The 14875-nt window shown below is 41.1% G+C and overlaps 1 protein-coding gene across 2 annotated transcripts; it reads right to left on the bottom strand.

Annotated features, from left to right (window-relative positions):
* Positions 1 to 607: 607 nt before the first annotated feature.
* Positions 608 to 14875, bottom strand: LOC140527527 (3 beta-hydroxysteroid dehydrogenase/Delta 5-->4-isomerase-like). 2 transcript variants are annotated; one of them, XM_072644524.1, is made up of 4 exons: positions 14635 to 14875; positions 9559 to 9744; positions 5068 to 5232; positions 608 to 1705 (listed from the first exon to the last, which is right to left on the bottom strand). In XM_072644524.1, exons 2-4 carry the CDS (start codon positions 9713 to 9715, stop codon positions 894 to 896), a joined length of 1134 nt encoding a protein of 377 aa, XP_072500625.1. In that variant the 5' UTR covers positions 9716 to 9744; positions 14635 to 14875; the 3' UTR covers positions 608 to 893. The 2 variants fall into 2 exon arrangements, with proteins under 2 accessions (XP_072500625.1, XP_072500624.1); XM_072644523.1 differs by lacking the exon at positions 14635 to 14875 and adding an exon at positions 10241 to 10635.

The raw sequence follows: 14875 nt of genomic DNA, 5'->3' as shown, positions 1-14875 counted from the left end.
GACAATTTCCTTTAGATGTGATGACTCCAAGCTCTTATGGGGTACTATAAGTTTGGAGGATTGTCTAGACCGCTGGGTAAAGTCCAGGGACTCACTAGAATATTGGAAGGTGAGGAAGTAGCCTCTCTACCATCTCCAAACTGATGATCCAAAAAAGAGGATAGTACTGTGTATCTGAAATATTGTATCAGGAGATGGTGGGACTCAGCAGAATGGGAGACTTGTGTCAGTTGCTGACAGGTCATGGTGGAGCCTGTGGGTTTTTGCCTTTTTTGTGGGGTAAAATAGAGATCAGCCTATTACCAAAATAGGGGACCATTTACACAGATTTATAGAGATGTAGGCAGTGGTTCCTAGAAGAAACTGTGAATGAGGCTAAAATGAACCAAAGAGATGAGTTTGATTGTCTTTTTTTTTTGAGAAAATCTTCAAAATAAAATCTGGCCCTTGTAAACCCATGGGTTTTTGGGGTGTTCTGCCACGGTTTGAATCTAAAATAGAGCTCAAACTCCATTCTTGAGTATGGTAAAGGTAGACGCTTGAGTTTCCTGGCAGTGGAAGAAAGTCTGGGCAGAGATTATCCTAAATCCTAGGCAAAATAGATATATTATTTTTCATCATCTTTATTAAATGTGAATTAAATTTTTTGCACAGTTTGAATGGTTTCAGAAACATGTTATACAATGAGTAGGACAGGAACATAAGAAAGAGGAAACCATGGACACTTTGTCATTTTATAATCCTACGGGCTTCATTGGGTGGGGAGGAAGAGAGCGATGCCTGTGAAGTTTGCTAATCAGGGGAGACTAGACAATATGCCTATTAAGGGGAGGACCTAAAGCAGTGATTTCATGAACCCCTTCAATTGTATCCATGTTCCAATTGAATCCAGATCAGGGGGCCTTTGTCTTCAGATATTCTCTATTCTGTGCCACCAATGTGCCTATCCACTGACTGGTTTTCTGTTTGGCTTCTAGCCAGCTGAAGCGAGGCATATAACCCAAATCCTTCTTGGCCTTCTTGTAGGACAGGGTAAAAACACTGTTGGTCAACGTTAGCAAATGGCAATTGAGGGGAGGCTCATAAATGAAAATAGGGTATAGCATGAAACTTATCATCTCCAATAGGAAGGCTGCCCAATACAGTAATGTGAAAGGAATGCCTATTTTGGATCCAAGTTTGAAGCCCCATTCCTTGCTCAATTCATAGTTCAAATCAGAATAGCTCTGGGGGGGTGTATCATCACAGATGTAATAGAACTGACCCCCAATGGTTTGAGCTTTCTCAGAGTCCCGCAGGGATCTGAGTGCCAGGACATGTGCCCAAGCCACATTTTCAACATAGACTTGGTTGGCCATGGAACCCTCCTTGTTTCTTTTAATGGTCTTGTCATTGTTAAGGGCTTTAGTAATTTCACTTTGGAGAAAAATGCTCCCTTCCCCATATATGTACATGGGTCTTAAGGAGCAGGTGTGCATTATGATGCCACTCCTGAGAAGTTGCCCATCAACCGCCAACACAGCTTTCTCAGCCAGCTTCTTGCTATAGGGATATGCATTGCGCCATTTGCTTTCAAGGAGTTCACCCTCATGCCCATTTTGGACCGGCTTCCTATATGAGTTGGGGCCTGCCACTTCCACACTGCTGGTATAGATGAAGATAGGCACACTAGCCGAGATGCATGCTTCCAACAGGAGCTGAGTACCTGTTAAAGAAGCACATGGGAATGGTGAGTGACAGAAGGGAAAGACCTCAAGTGGTCAATAAAATGACAAAGTCAGTGATAAGAAGAATGCATTTGTATAGCTCAAATTTTTTCAGATTAGATACAGCTCCAGTGCATCAAAAACAACACACAACAATCAATCAAGAAACATTGATTAAGCACCTTCTATGTATCAGGGATTGTGCTAAGCTCTGGAAATACAAAAGACAGTTCCTGGCCTCAAAGAGCTTACAGTTTAATTGGGGGAGAAAACATGCAAACAAATATATACAAAGCAAGCTATATGCAGGATAAAGTGGAAATAATTAATAGGAGGAAGGCGCTAGAATTGAGAGGGGTTGGAAAAGGCTTCCTATAAAAGAGAGGATTTTAAGTTGGGACTTAAAGGAAGCCAAGGAAATCAGTAGACAGAGTTGAAGGAGAGCATTCTAGACATGGGGGATAGCCAGAGAAAATGCCTGGAGGAGAGAAATGGATGTTTGATTTATAGAACAGTCAGGAGGCCAATGTCACTGGATCAGAATGAAGTATGAAAAAAATTGAAAGGGTAGGAAATGAAAAGGTACATCAATCTAGAGAGACTTAACACTTCTCAGAACTCTAACCTTTACTTTATTCTGTTTGGTTTTTTTTTTTTATCACGGATTTGGTTGAAGGCAAATCAGATGACATGAGAATCTAAAAAAATATCCCCACAGGCTGCATGGATGGATCATATGTAATAACTGAAATTTAATGGGGATAAATATAAAGTTCCAAATGGACTAAAAACAATTAACTACATATGTACAGAATATTCGTATGAAAAGGATCTGAAGTTCTTAGGGGACTGTAAGTTCAATATGAATCTATATAGAAGCCAAAAAAACAATTCAGGGTCCTTCAAAGAAGCATAGTATCTTCTCCCCCAATTTTTAAACATTATTATTTAAAGTTTCAAGTTCCAAATTCTATCCCTTCTTCCTTCCCTCCCTCCTCTGTCTCATCCCTGAGATGGTAAGTAGTCAGATATAGATTATACATTTGCAATTATGTAAAATATTTCCATATTAGTCATTTTGTACAAGAAGATTCAAATAAAAGAAAAAAGAGAAAAAATGAAAAACGGCATGAGAAGTATAGCATCTTGAACAACACAGGTTTTAACGTTTTTTTTTTTGATGTCATGGGACCCTTTGGCAATCTGGCAATGCCTGTGGACCTTTTCTCAGGATAAAGGTTTTAAATTCACAAAACAAAATAAATAGGATTACACAAAGAAACAATTAAATCAAATACGGTTATTGAAATATTTTAAAAATCACAGACTCCCTAAATTATATGCAAAGATTCATTGAGATCTGCTTCCTAAGTTAAGAATTCCAGACTTAGAATAAGGGAGGTTAGTCTGACTGTCCTCTGCCCTGGTCAGCCCACATGTGGAGTATCATAGGTTTAGGTGCTGAGTTTTGTTTTTATTTTTGTAGACAGAGCAGTAGGCCTGGAGTCAGGAAATACTGAGTTTAAATCCAGCCTCAGACACTTACTAGCTGGGCAAGTCACTTAACCCTGTTTTCCTTTGTTTCCTCATCTATAAAATGAACTGGAGAAGGAAATGACAAATCACTCTAATATCTGTGGTAAAAACACCAAATGGATCATGAAGAGTTGGACATGACTGTAATGACTGACAGCAACAATATTTCTGGAAGGAGAATCTAGTGGGAGCCTTGAATTGAGCTTCTGGGAGAGAAGAAACCTCTCAGCTGTGAAGGAATAGTTGTTTCTGTATGTATGTATGTATGTGTATCCATGTCTTCTGAAGAAGAAGATGAAGCTCTTGTTTCTCAAGAGACTGCCTTATGAGAAAGATAATTTTAATCCCCTGATTTGCAGGGGAATTTCAAATTGATTGTCTGGAGAGAGCTTCAGTTTTTTTTTTCTGAATGGATTATGGATGGGGTAGATTGGGACTCCAGTCTCTGGGGGCACCATTACTGTGTCTTGGAAATTTTGAAGATTATGTGGAAAGAGATTTGTCTGAAGCATCCCAGGGTACCCAAAGCACTGAGCTCTGGCAACCTTGGTAGGATAAGCCTGGGGCAAGAGACCTTAAAAATAGAAGTAAATGAACAATCATCCTTTTACATTGTGATCAGTTAGGTATGTGAAAATTTCTATCCAGATGCCTCTGGTGAGAGTGACCTGTTGGGCTGCTTTGGAGGGGCTTCAGGGTTATGTGGTATGATAGTGATTACAAGGTAGAGCCGCTTGAGGTCTTCAATCTTCTGATTTTTTTAAAAGGGAGATTAAGCTACACATAGAACAAGAAGCTGTCACCAAGGATTTAAGTTCTAAAGTTCTCCTTTTTTTGTTGTTGAAACAGTCAAGGTTAAGTGACTTGCCCAGGTTCATACAGCTAGTAAAGTGTCTGAGGCTGAATTTAAACTCAGATCCTCTTGACTCTGGGGTTGGTGCTCCATCCACTGTGCCACCCAGCCTCCCTTCTACTTCTTTTAATAGGCCTTTTCTGATTTTCTCAGTTTTTAGTGCTTGCCCTCTTCCTCCTCACCCCCACCCTCACTGCCGCCTCCCAAAAACTTTGTATTTATTTATTTTCTGTATATATTAAGTAAGAGACAACATGGTGTGATGTATTGGGAGCTGATCTCAAAGTATGAGCAGTCTTGGATTCAAATCCCACCTCTGATACATACTGACTCTGGGACCCAAGATAAACCACATAAGCTATGAGTGTTCCTAGTTACATCTCTATGTTGCAGAATAAGAGTCCATTTGCATTGGTAGGGGGAGTTTGCTTATCAGGAATTCCCTACACTGATGAAGTCATAGGTCAAGTTCACATATCCTCTCTCACTAGTCCACATATCTCACTTTTTTTAACGTATGGCATATAGAGGTTGTTGTTCAGTCATTTCAGTCATGTCTGACTTTTTGCGACCCCATTAGGGGTTTTCTTGGCAGAGAATACTAGAGAAGCTTGCCATTTCCTTCTCCAGCTCATTTGACAGATGGGGAAACTGAGGCAAATAAAGTGAAATGACTTGCCCAGGGTCACACAGCTACTAAGTGTCTGAGACCAGATTTGAACTTTTGAAGATGAGTCTTCTTGATTCCAGACCCTATACTCCATGCACTATGGTGTCATCTAGCTTCCCCATACAGGAAACATTTAATAAATATCTGTTAATTGGTTGATGATTATTAAGGGATGTGATGAAAGGAATGTGGTTGCCGAGCTGGCCTCTGTCTTTCAACACTACAACAGTGCTAAGTTGAGAAGATGGTTGCATGTGCTTGTGGGGAAGGACACTCCCTCCCAGCCTGGGTAGCCCTCGTACCTTTCAAATTGACCTCCATCATGACCTCTTTCCTGCGCCATAATCCTGTGTCAATGACGGACGCAGTGTGAATGACAGCAGTAATGCCCTGGCAGGCCTTGTGGAGGAGCTGCTCATCTAAAATGTCTCCTTGCATCACAGTCACCTTGGTCTTGTGCTTGAGCTCTGCAGGAGTCGAAGGTGAATTAGTAGGAAGCCCTCTCAAAACTCCAAGGACGGCTGTCATTGCCGGCCAAAGCCATGCTACTCCTTCAGGGACTGGGTAGGAACCATCTGCTGGAGAAGCTGATTTTGAAATTAGAGAACTCATCATCATTATCATCTAATTGCTGTGCAGCAGACCTGCCCATGGTGTCTTTCCTGATTTCTGAAACCTCTATGTTGTGGCATGGGGGAGGCACTGGTAGCAAGAAGAAGGAAGAGAGTGGAAATTGAGCCTTGGGAGTCAGTTGGTTGTTACCCTTTATTCTCAAAGAGGACGAACATGTGTCCAATATGTGTCCCACCATTGCTCATCAGACCAATATGAGCTTGGGAGTTGGAGAGGATAGACATGGAATAGACGGGGTGGGGGGGGACACTGAGTTATGAAGGAGGGGGATTGTGGACAAAGGAGAGGGGGAGGAAGAGGAGGAAAAAGAGCCTAGAAGGAGTTTAAATGTGGGTGGGAAGTGAGAAATGGTTGGGAGAGTCACATGGAACGGAGAGAGGGACCCAGAAAAGGGAAGTGGGTGAAAGCCACTTGACCTTTTCCATCATCTTCTTGAGAGTCAGCCTCTCTACATTGTCTCTAGGATATCCCCAAACAGTCCCCAGAGTCCTCTCACTCTGATCTTTTTAAATTTTTCTATCTCTCCATAGCTATGCCAGAATATCTGAATTCATTCTAAATCCCGGAGCTATTCAAGTATCAGAAGATAAGGTGAAAGTATGAGATATATTAACATTTTCCAATTATATGACTAAGTAATCATTCATTGTGATCCACCCTTTCCCCTTCTATTTCTTGTCAAGGCCTAACTCCTGCTAAGGTCAGTTAGTCTTTGAAAGGCATGGCTGGTTGATGAGATTGCTCCTAGCCCTCAAAACACATACAACTCCATTCTGCATGGGACCCAATTTTGAAAGAACCCCTCTCAACTGTGAGGCCCAATTTTTGTTTAAAACAAACAAAGCTGAGTTTCACCTGCCAGGAGAATTTCCTTGATGAACATATTTAAGGCATTTCAGGATCTCCCTTGGGATCATTGGTTACTGAGAGAAACACCATCACTTTATTGGTTGCTGGCTAGTCTAATTAATACACTGGTTATTAATTACTCAGAAACTCTATTGTTCAAGTTTTCAAGCTGGTGGTAGCGGGGGTGGTGATAGCAGAACAATGCCCAGCTGTGTGGCAATGGACTCATTGCCTGGCATATGTCATAGTGGAACAGAAAGGTCAGATTCTGATGGATTAGGCAACTTAGGAAGCACTTCCTTCCCTGGATCCTCTCCTTCTCCTCTGACAACTTCACTATATATACACTGGGAGGAGGCAAGTATACAGAGTAATGCTTCTTAATGTGACTTTTAAAAATGCATATTTTTTAAAAACACCAGAAAATACCATTCTTCATTGACAAATACCTATTTATTTTATTACAGGTTTAATTTGTTAAAGTGGAAGTAGGTAGTACATGAGACCTAAACTTTGTAATTTTTCAAATTTTGTCTAATAATAAGGATAGCTAGCTTTTTAAATACATCATTTGAAGATTTGCAAAAACACTCTACATATCTTATCTCATTTGATCCTCCCAATAACCCTTTAAGGTAGGCACTATTTTGTCACCATTTTATAGGTGAGTAAACCAAGAGAAACAGAGATTAAGTGACTCACCCAGAGTCACACATCTAATAAGTGTCTGAAGCAGGATTGGAATTCAGAACTTCCCGACTCCAAATTCAGTGCTCTTACTCCTTCCACTACTCATACCTAAAACCAACAGCAACATGGGCAATTGCATGGGTTGAAGTTAATTTGATCTAAGAACTTCAAGATGTCTCTTTGTAACAAGAGGAATCATGATAGAAAAGAAAGAACTGAGAAAGGAGGGGAGTCCAAAGATTGGAGTTTGGTTCCCAGAACTGACATTAATTTACTGATCCTGGGATGGGAATCTGAACTTACTGTGTCATCAGCTCCTCACCTATAAAATTATCCAGGAGTGAGAGGCAGTGTGGCATAGTAGATACAAAGCTATTTTCAGAGGCAGGAATACTGAGATTCAGGGACAGTGTACTGCTCATGACCCAAGCAACAGGAGTTCTTAACTTTTCTTGTGTGCTGGACCCTTTGGAAATCTGATCAAAACAACAGATTCCTTCTCTGAGTAACATTTTTAAATGCACAAAATAAAATGCATGGGATTAAAAACGAAACCAATTATACCGAAGTGTAATTATCAAATATATTTTAAAAAACAAAACAGACCCCAGCAGGTTTGGAACCTGAGTTTTTAGACTATAAATTACAAATCAGATGCAAACGACATTGCTAGAGAGAGACTTCCCCTATTAGAAATTCCCTATATCAATGAAATCATAGTACTGGTTAAAAAAATAGGGGTGACAGAGCCTAATTATCTATCTCTCAGGGTGATTGCAATGACCATGTGTGATTAAAAGATGGCAAGGCTTTTGGAAAAGTGAAAAACTTAAGCAGTACCATTGAGGACTCTGTGTAGTATCTCTAGGCACAGCGCTATGGATGACACTCTTGGGCACTGCCCAGTTTCACTGCCTTGGGGATCCTGGAGTCTGAACCTGGCTGGCATGTTTCTTCATAGATGCTCACATGCTTTTAGTGAATATTGCCTTTTTATGCTTACGAGGAGAAAATAATGGGAAGCAAGCATGCTCCCCTGCATTTTGTGATCAAGGAAAACCAAGGCGTAAAGGCGAGTGTTTCTTAAGTGTTTACTATGTGTCTAGCACTGTGCTAGACACTGCCTGTAGGAAGCTAAGGGAAGAGGAAGATGGGGTCCCTGGTGCCCATTTCCTGATCACAGTTTTCATCAAACCACAACTTTGAAGATTATCTCTGCTATCTCTCCTTCTCCTAGCACCAAACCAAGCAAGTCATGGGTCTATCTGGGCAGAGAAGATACCTCTCCTCACTTGATCTGGTATAGCATTCATCCATTCAGCTTTTTGATAAGCCATTGCAGCATGTCTACTATGTTCAAAGCATTGTGCTTAGAGGCCATGGCTTAAAGATATCCTACCATCTTCCCTTACCAAAAACAAGTTACAGTGTTGTTTAACATCCCGGTCATTTGCAAGACTATAAAAAGTGAGCTAATTTAGGTCACTGAAAACTGGGCTGGAAATCAGAAAAGGAGAACTGGATTCTGTTCCTGATTGTATCAAAATGGTCTTTGCAAGTAAGTTCACCTTTTTCTGGGCCTAAATTTTCTCATCTGACAAATAGAACTAATATTTTGCTCTGATGTCTCTTATAGAGCTGTGAGGGCCTAGGATCAGGTATGAGTGAGGAGAAGGCAAAAAGTCTTTGAAAAATCTAGTGTCAGGAACTGTTCAGTTTTTGCCCTATACCACAGAGACTCATTTTAAGAAAGGCCTAATGAAATTTAGTTGCAAAATTGACTTTCCCCTTTTACCCAAATCTAAATGTTCTGGTGAGGAAGGACAGGTTCAGACAAAGTTATAGATAATCACTGAAGTTTGTTCAGCTTCTTAACTTCCCAGTCAGTGCCCTAACCATGCCCTCTGTTGCTAACACATTTTGGTGGTAATTTTATTCCATACAGTTTTGTTTTAAGAAAAGTGTAAAGAAAAAAAAGAAATGTGTAAAGAGAGGAGTGAAAAATAACAGGCTGAGTTATGAGGGGATGGGGAAAAAGGGAACCGCAGGAGGAGATAATAAATCAAATAAACCAGAAAAAGCTCCAGGATATCAAGGATTCAGATATCCTTTGCTGTAGCAGGAAGCAGGAATTCATATATGCTCATGGAATATTCAGGAAGGAAAGAATCTTCTGAGTTATTCTCTGGATTAGCTAGTCTCCTGAGCCTCCCTCATTTGACAAATGGGAAAGTGCCAGTGTTTTGCCTAAACTCACATAACTTCAAGGTGACAGAGCTTGTCTCTGGACTTTCAGTCCAACACTTTTTCCTCTCTCTCGTATGAATTTTTGTTGTTGTTGGGAATTTGGAAATCAAATTAACAGCGTGGTTCATCAACATCCATAACCACTGGGGAGGCTCTCCCACATGGAATGATAAGATCACAAACATAGATTTAGAGCTAGAAAGGAAAGTCATTGGATCTAACCCTCTTGTTTTATAGGTGAAGAAGCTGGGACACAGAGGTTCAATGCCTTGCCTAGAGTAACAGTTAATAAATGTCTAAGGTGTGATTTGAATCCATGTCTTCCTGACTCTAAATTCCACAGGCACATACCCAGGACTATTGAGCTCACTTACCTGAAAATTCCAATAGCAACTGAGGACTCAAGACTTTGTCCAGGAGCCGGATTTCCTCTAGTTGTTTTTCTTCCTCCAACAACTGGCGAACGATCCTTTGCCCCAGAAATCCTCCTGCTCCTGTCACCAGACAGCTCCATTTATCCATAAATGGCATAGTATCAAATACTTCTTGGCAGAAAATGCCTGTTAATGGAGACACAGAGAACTTGGGATTAGCCTTGGGGATCTAATCTGATCTCAAAAGGACCTCTAAAAGAAGCCCCAAACTCTATTTAGGCTGTAGGAACTCTGGGAAGTTGCATAGAAAATGGTTAGAGTTGGCTCAAATTGGAATAGACTGGTAGCATAGGTCCTACATTCCCTAGTATCATATAGCCTCAAGCAAAATCAGACACCCATGCATGGTAAAGACATTAGAGAAGAGCTTCATATGTCAGTTGAGGATGGAACAGACGACCTGAGTTCCCTTCCTATTATAAGACTTTATGGATTCTGATCTGATTTCTTCATTTGCATTTGTTCCTAGAGGATCTCTAGCCCCACCAAAACTGGAAGTGAAATAGGGGGTCAAGAAGAAAAATACACACACACACACACACACACACACACACACACACACACACACACACACACACACTCCCAACAAATCTAACCCCCTTTAGTTGTCAAAAGGCAGTACCTTCCAGCTCAAAATCTTGCAATCCTTTAAATAAGCCTGGATACTGGTGGTCCTTTATCACTAAAACCAGATGATTAGTTTCACGTTGTGCTAGACAGCTAGTCTCTTGGGTCCTCCTTCTTGCCTAGAAATGGGATGCTTTTACAAAATTGTTTCTCTTTTTGACTCCTCAGGCTTTCTCCTCCCCCTTTAAGCAAGGTCAACTTTGCAGTGACAACTTCGTCATGACTTTTCAGGCTGTATAATAAACTGTTGCTCATCCCAAGGTTATCACAGACTCACTATCCAGGGCATGGGAGGAAAGGACACATCTATCCTCAGTCATAAGAGAACCAGAGTCAGGCAAATGTGAGTCTTGGAAAAGGAGTAATTAGATAAGGATGAAAGCCTCATGTGTTCCAGAAGAGGTTCTGAGAATTTCTGTTTAGCTAGAGGTAAGTGATGTAGAACAATGAGTAGAGTACTTGGCATGGAGTCAGAAAAGGTTGACTTCAAATCCACCCTCAGATATATACTAGTTGTGTGATCCTTGGCAAGTCCCTAAACCTCTGTTTGCCTCAGTTTCCTCAAATGTAGAACAGGAGTAATAACATCACCTACCTCGAAGGGTTATTGTAAAGGTCAAATGAAATAATATTTATAAAATGTTTAGCACAGTGCTGGCACATAGTAGATGTTATATAAACAATTATTCATTTCCCTGTTTCGAAGTACCTGTTTAGGTTTTATCCTATCTTGGTATGTCCTTCTTCCTCTACTAAAATCCTACCCGTCCTTCAGCATCTAGGTCGAATTACACATTTTTCATGAATCCTTCTCTGATCTGACATATGCTGGCTGGGTGACCCTGGTTAATCGTCTAACTTCTCAGGGTCCTAGATAACTCTCCAAGACTTAGAGAGTTTTAGAGAAGGTACTGACCCAAACTGGAAGAGGGAATTTGCCTTTCTGTGTGTTCCCTACATCACTGAAATCACATGTGCAGTCCCTATTCTTAGCCTTTCCCTGACCACTCTCTACTTCTGTTCCCATGGCATATATTGCCTGATATTTTTAGTGACTCTTTTCATGTGTTTATGTATTATCTTCTTATTTAGATTGTAAGGTTTTTGAGGACAGGTACTGTATAGCTTTACAAATGACTCTCACAGTGTCTTATAGATGATTCTTTATAAATCTTGAGCTCTCTTTACTGAGGGAGAGAACAATTATTTGAGGCTCCTAGTCGCTAAGATGATGTAATGTCAGTGAGAGCTTAGGAGAGAAGAGATTCTGGACTTTTGGTTTCTGGCTTCAACAGAGGACTCCCATGATTCTTCATAAGAGACTCCACTGAATCTCCAAGATGAAAGGGACTTTAGTTATCATCTTGTCCAACTCATCCCTGAACAGGAATCAAGTGACATTCATCAGGATGACTGGAGATGACCTAGTATGCAATGTGAGACCCTGACCCTTTCAGGCTAAGATCTTATCACATTCTCACTTTGAGTGAGATACACTCATTCAATGAATAGGCTTCTTTAAGTAATTACTCAAGGATGGCCCCTTTAATAAAAAAAAATAACAGAAAATCAAACTGGGAGGGGAAGACCCTCAGGGTTCACTTAAAGAAGCCTATTCATTGAATGGGTGTATCTCACTCAAAAGTGAGAATGTGATAAGACTTTTGTCTGAAAGATCCAGGGTCTCATGTTGCATCCTGGGTCATCTCCAGTAGTCCTGATGAATGTCAGGCCACTGGACCCAGATGACTCAGGAAAAGAAAGTGAGGTTGGTGACCTTGCACAACCCTCCTTTACTCAAATAAAAGTCAACTGCAAGTCATGTCATCATCTTGAGGTCATGGTGCTCTTCAAGAAAGGAAAGACAAACACAACCTGTACGTGAGTAGCAACTCCTCTCCTTCTCCTCCTCCTCCTATCCTCTGGTGTTCTACCTAGGGGAAGGTACACTCCATGCCCAACAGCTGCCTTTTCTTCCCTCTGTGTTTACTGGCTACATTTCTTTTTTTTTTTTTAAATTTATTTATTTAACATTCATTTCCACAAAATTTTGGGTTCCAAATTTTTTACCCATTTGTCCCCTCCCCCACCCCCAAACACCAAGCATTCTAATTGCCCCTATCACCAATCTTCCCTCTCTTCTATCATCCCTCCCTTCCCTTGTCCCCATCTTCTCTTTTGTCCTGTAGGGCCAGATAACTTTCTATACCCCATTACCTGTATTTCTTGTTCCCTAGTAGCAAGAACAGTACTCGACAGTTCCTAAAACTTTGAGTTCCAACTGCTCTTCATCCCTCCCTCCCCACCCATTCCCTTTGGGAAGGCAAGCATTTCAATATAGACCATATCTGTGCAGTTTTGCAAATGACTTCCATAATACTCGTGTTGTGTAAGACTAACTATATTTCCCTCCATCCTATCCTGCCCTCCATTGCTTCTATTCTCTCTTTTGATCCTGTCCCTCCCCAAGAGTGTTGACTTCAAATTGCTCCCTCCTCCCATTGCCCTCCTTTCCATCATCCCCCCTCACCCGGCTTATCCCCTTCTCCCCCACTTTCCTGTATTTTAAGATACGTTTTCATACCAAAATGAGTGTGCATTTTATTCCTTCCTTTAGTCGAATGTGATGAGTGAACTTCATATTTTTCTCTCACCTCCCCTCTTTTTCCCTCCACTAAAAAGTCTTTTGCTTGCCTCTTTTATAAGAGATAATTTGCCCCATTTCATTTCTCCCTTTCTCCTCCCAATATATTTCTCTCTCACCACTTAACTTCATTTTTTAACTTATGATCCCATCCTTTTCAATTCACTCTGTGCTCTTTGTCTCTGTGCGTGTATGTGTGTGTGTGTGCACGTGTGTGCATGTGTGTGTGTGTGTGTGTGTGTGTAATCCCACCAACTACCCAGATACTGAAAAGTTTCAAGAGTTACAAATATTGTCTTTCCATGTAGGAATGTAAACAGTTCAACTTTAGTAAGTCCCTTATGACTTCTCTTTGCTGTTTACCTTTTCATGCTTCTCTTCCTTCTTGTGTTTGAAAGTCAAATTTTCTTTTCAACTCTGGTCTTTTCATCAAGAATGCTTGAAAGTCCTCTATTTCATTGAAAGATCATTTTTTCCCCTGAAGTATTATACTCAGTTTTGCTGGGTAGGTGATTCTTGGTTTTAGTCTTAGTTCCTTTGACTTCTGGAATATCATATTCCACACCCTTCGATCCCTTAACGTAGAAGCTGCTAGATCTTGTGTTATCCTGATTGTATTTCCACAACAATCTAGCTGCTTGCAATATTTTCTCCTTGACCCGGGAACTCTGGAATTTGGCTACAATGTTCCTAGGAGTTTCTCTTTTTGAATCTCTTTCAGGAGGTGATCTGTGGATTCCTTGAATACTTATTTTGCCCTCTGGTTCTAGAATCTCAGGGCAGTTTTCCTTGATAATTTCATGCAAGATGATTTCTAGGCTCTTTTTTTTGATTATGACTTTCAGGTAGTCCCATAATTTTTAAATTGTCTCTTCTGGATCTATTTTCCAGGTCAGTTGTTTTTCCAATGAGATATTTCACATTATCTTCCATTTTGTCATTCTTTTGGTTTTGTTTTGTGATTTTTTGGTTTCTCATAAAGTCATTAGCTTCCATCTGTTCCATTCTAATTTTGAAAGAACTATTTTCTTCAGTGAGCTTTTGAACCTCCTTTTCTATTTGGCTAATTCTGCTTTTTAAAGCCTTCTTCTCCTCATTGGCTTTTTGAACCTCTTTTGCCATTTGAGTTAGTCTATTTTTCAAGGTGTTATTTTCTTCAGCATTTTTTGGGGTCTCCTTTTGCAAGGTGTTGACCCGCTTTTCTTGCATCCCTCTGATTTCCCTTCCCAATTTTTCCTCCACCTCTCTAACTTGATTTTCAAAATCCTTTTTGAACTCTTCCATGGCCTGAGCCCACTGAATATTTAATCTGGATATTTGGGATACAGAAGCCTTGATTTCTATGTCTTTCCCTGATGGTAAGCCTTGTTCTTCCTCATCTGAAAGGATGGGAGGAGATATCTGTTCGCCAAGAAAGTAACCTTCTATGACATTATTTTTTTTCCCTTTTCTGGGCATTTTCCCAGCCAGTTACTTGACTTCTGAGGGTCCTCTCCACACCCACCTCACCTCCACATCCACCCAGCCAGTGCTTGGGGTCTGAGATTCAAATGCTGCTTCCCAGCCTCAGGGGGCTCAGTTCCCTCAGGGGGCTTATGCAGAGACCTTCAACAATGGATCTGAGGTCCTGCCTGCTTTGGGGAGCCCTTGTCTGTTGCTGCCTCCCCTGGTGCATCCTGAGGGGGCCTGAGTTATGGAGACACCCTGCCCCCCTCACGGCGAGCCAAAAAGACTCACTCACTCACCCCTGGCATCTGTGGGTGGAGGAACCTGTGTGGCTGCTGGAGATTCTGTCCCTGAAGCCTGCTTGGATCTGCTCCTCTCAGTGCTCCTTGGCCAAGGCAGGGCTGGGCTCTGCTCTGGGACTGGTGCTTGACGGACCTTTTGGGTCAGTATTTCAGGGCTCTCTGGAACAGAAACCTCCTCTACTGCGTTGTTCTGTGGCTTCTGCTGCTCCAGAATTTGTTGGGAGTTCTTCTTTACAGG

This window comes from Notamacropus eugenii, chromosome 2, assembly GCF_028372415.1.
Source record: "Notamacropus eugenii isolate mMacEug1 chromosome 2, mMacEug1.pri_v2, whole genome shotgun sequence".
NCBI lineage: Eukaryota > Metazoa > Chordata > Mammalia > Diprotodontia > Macropodidae > Notamacropus > Notamacropus eugenii.
Note: the sequence above shows the minus strand (reverse complement) of the source record. Positions and strands in the feature narration are given on the sequence as shown.

Excerpts from the sequence above, each read along its gene's own strand:
- LOC140527527 (XM_072644524.1), bottom strand. The coding sequence starts at position 9,715 with ATGCCATTTATGGATAAATGGAGCTGTCTGGTGACAGGAGCAGGAGGA. Across the intron at positions 5,233-9,558 it reads GTTGCTATTGGAATTTTCAG|AGCTCAAGCACAAGACCAAG; the intron begins GTAAGTGAGCTC and ends CGACTCCTGCAG. Across the intron at positions 1,706-5,067 it reads GATGGAGGTCAATTTGAAAG|GTACTCAGCTCCTGTTGGAA; the intron begins GTACGAGGGCTA and ends CTTCTTTAACAG.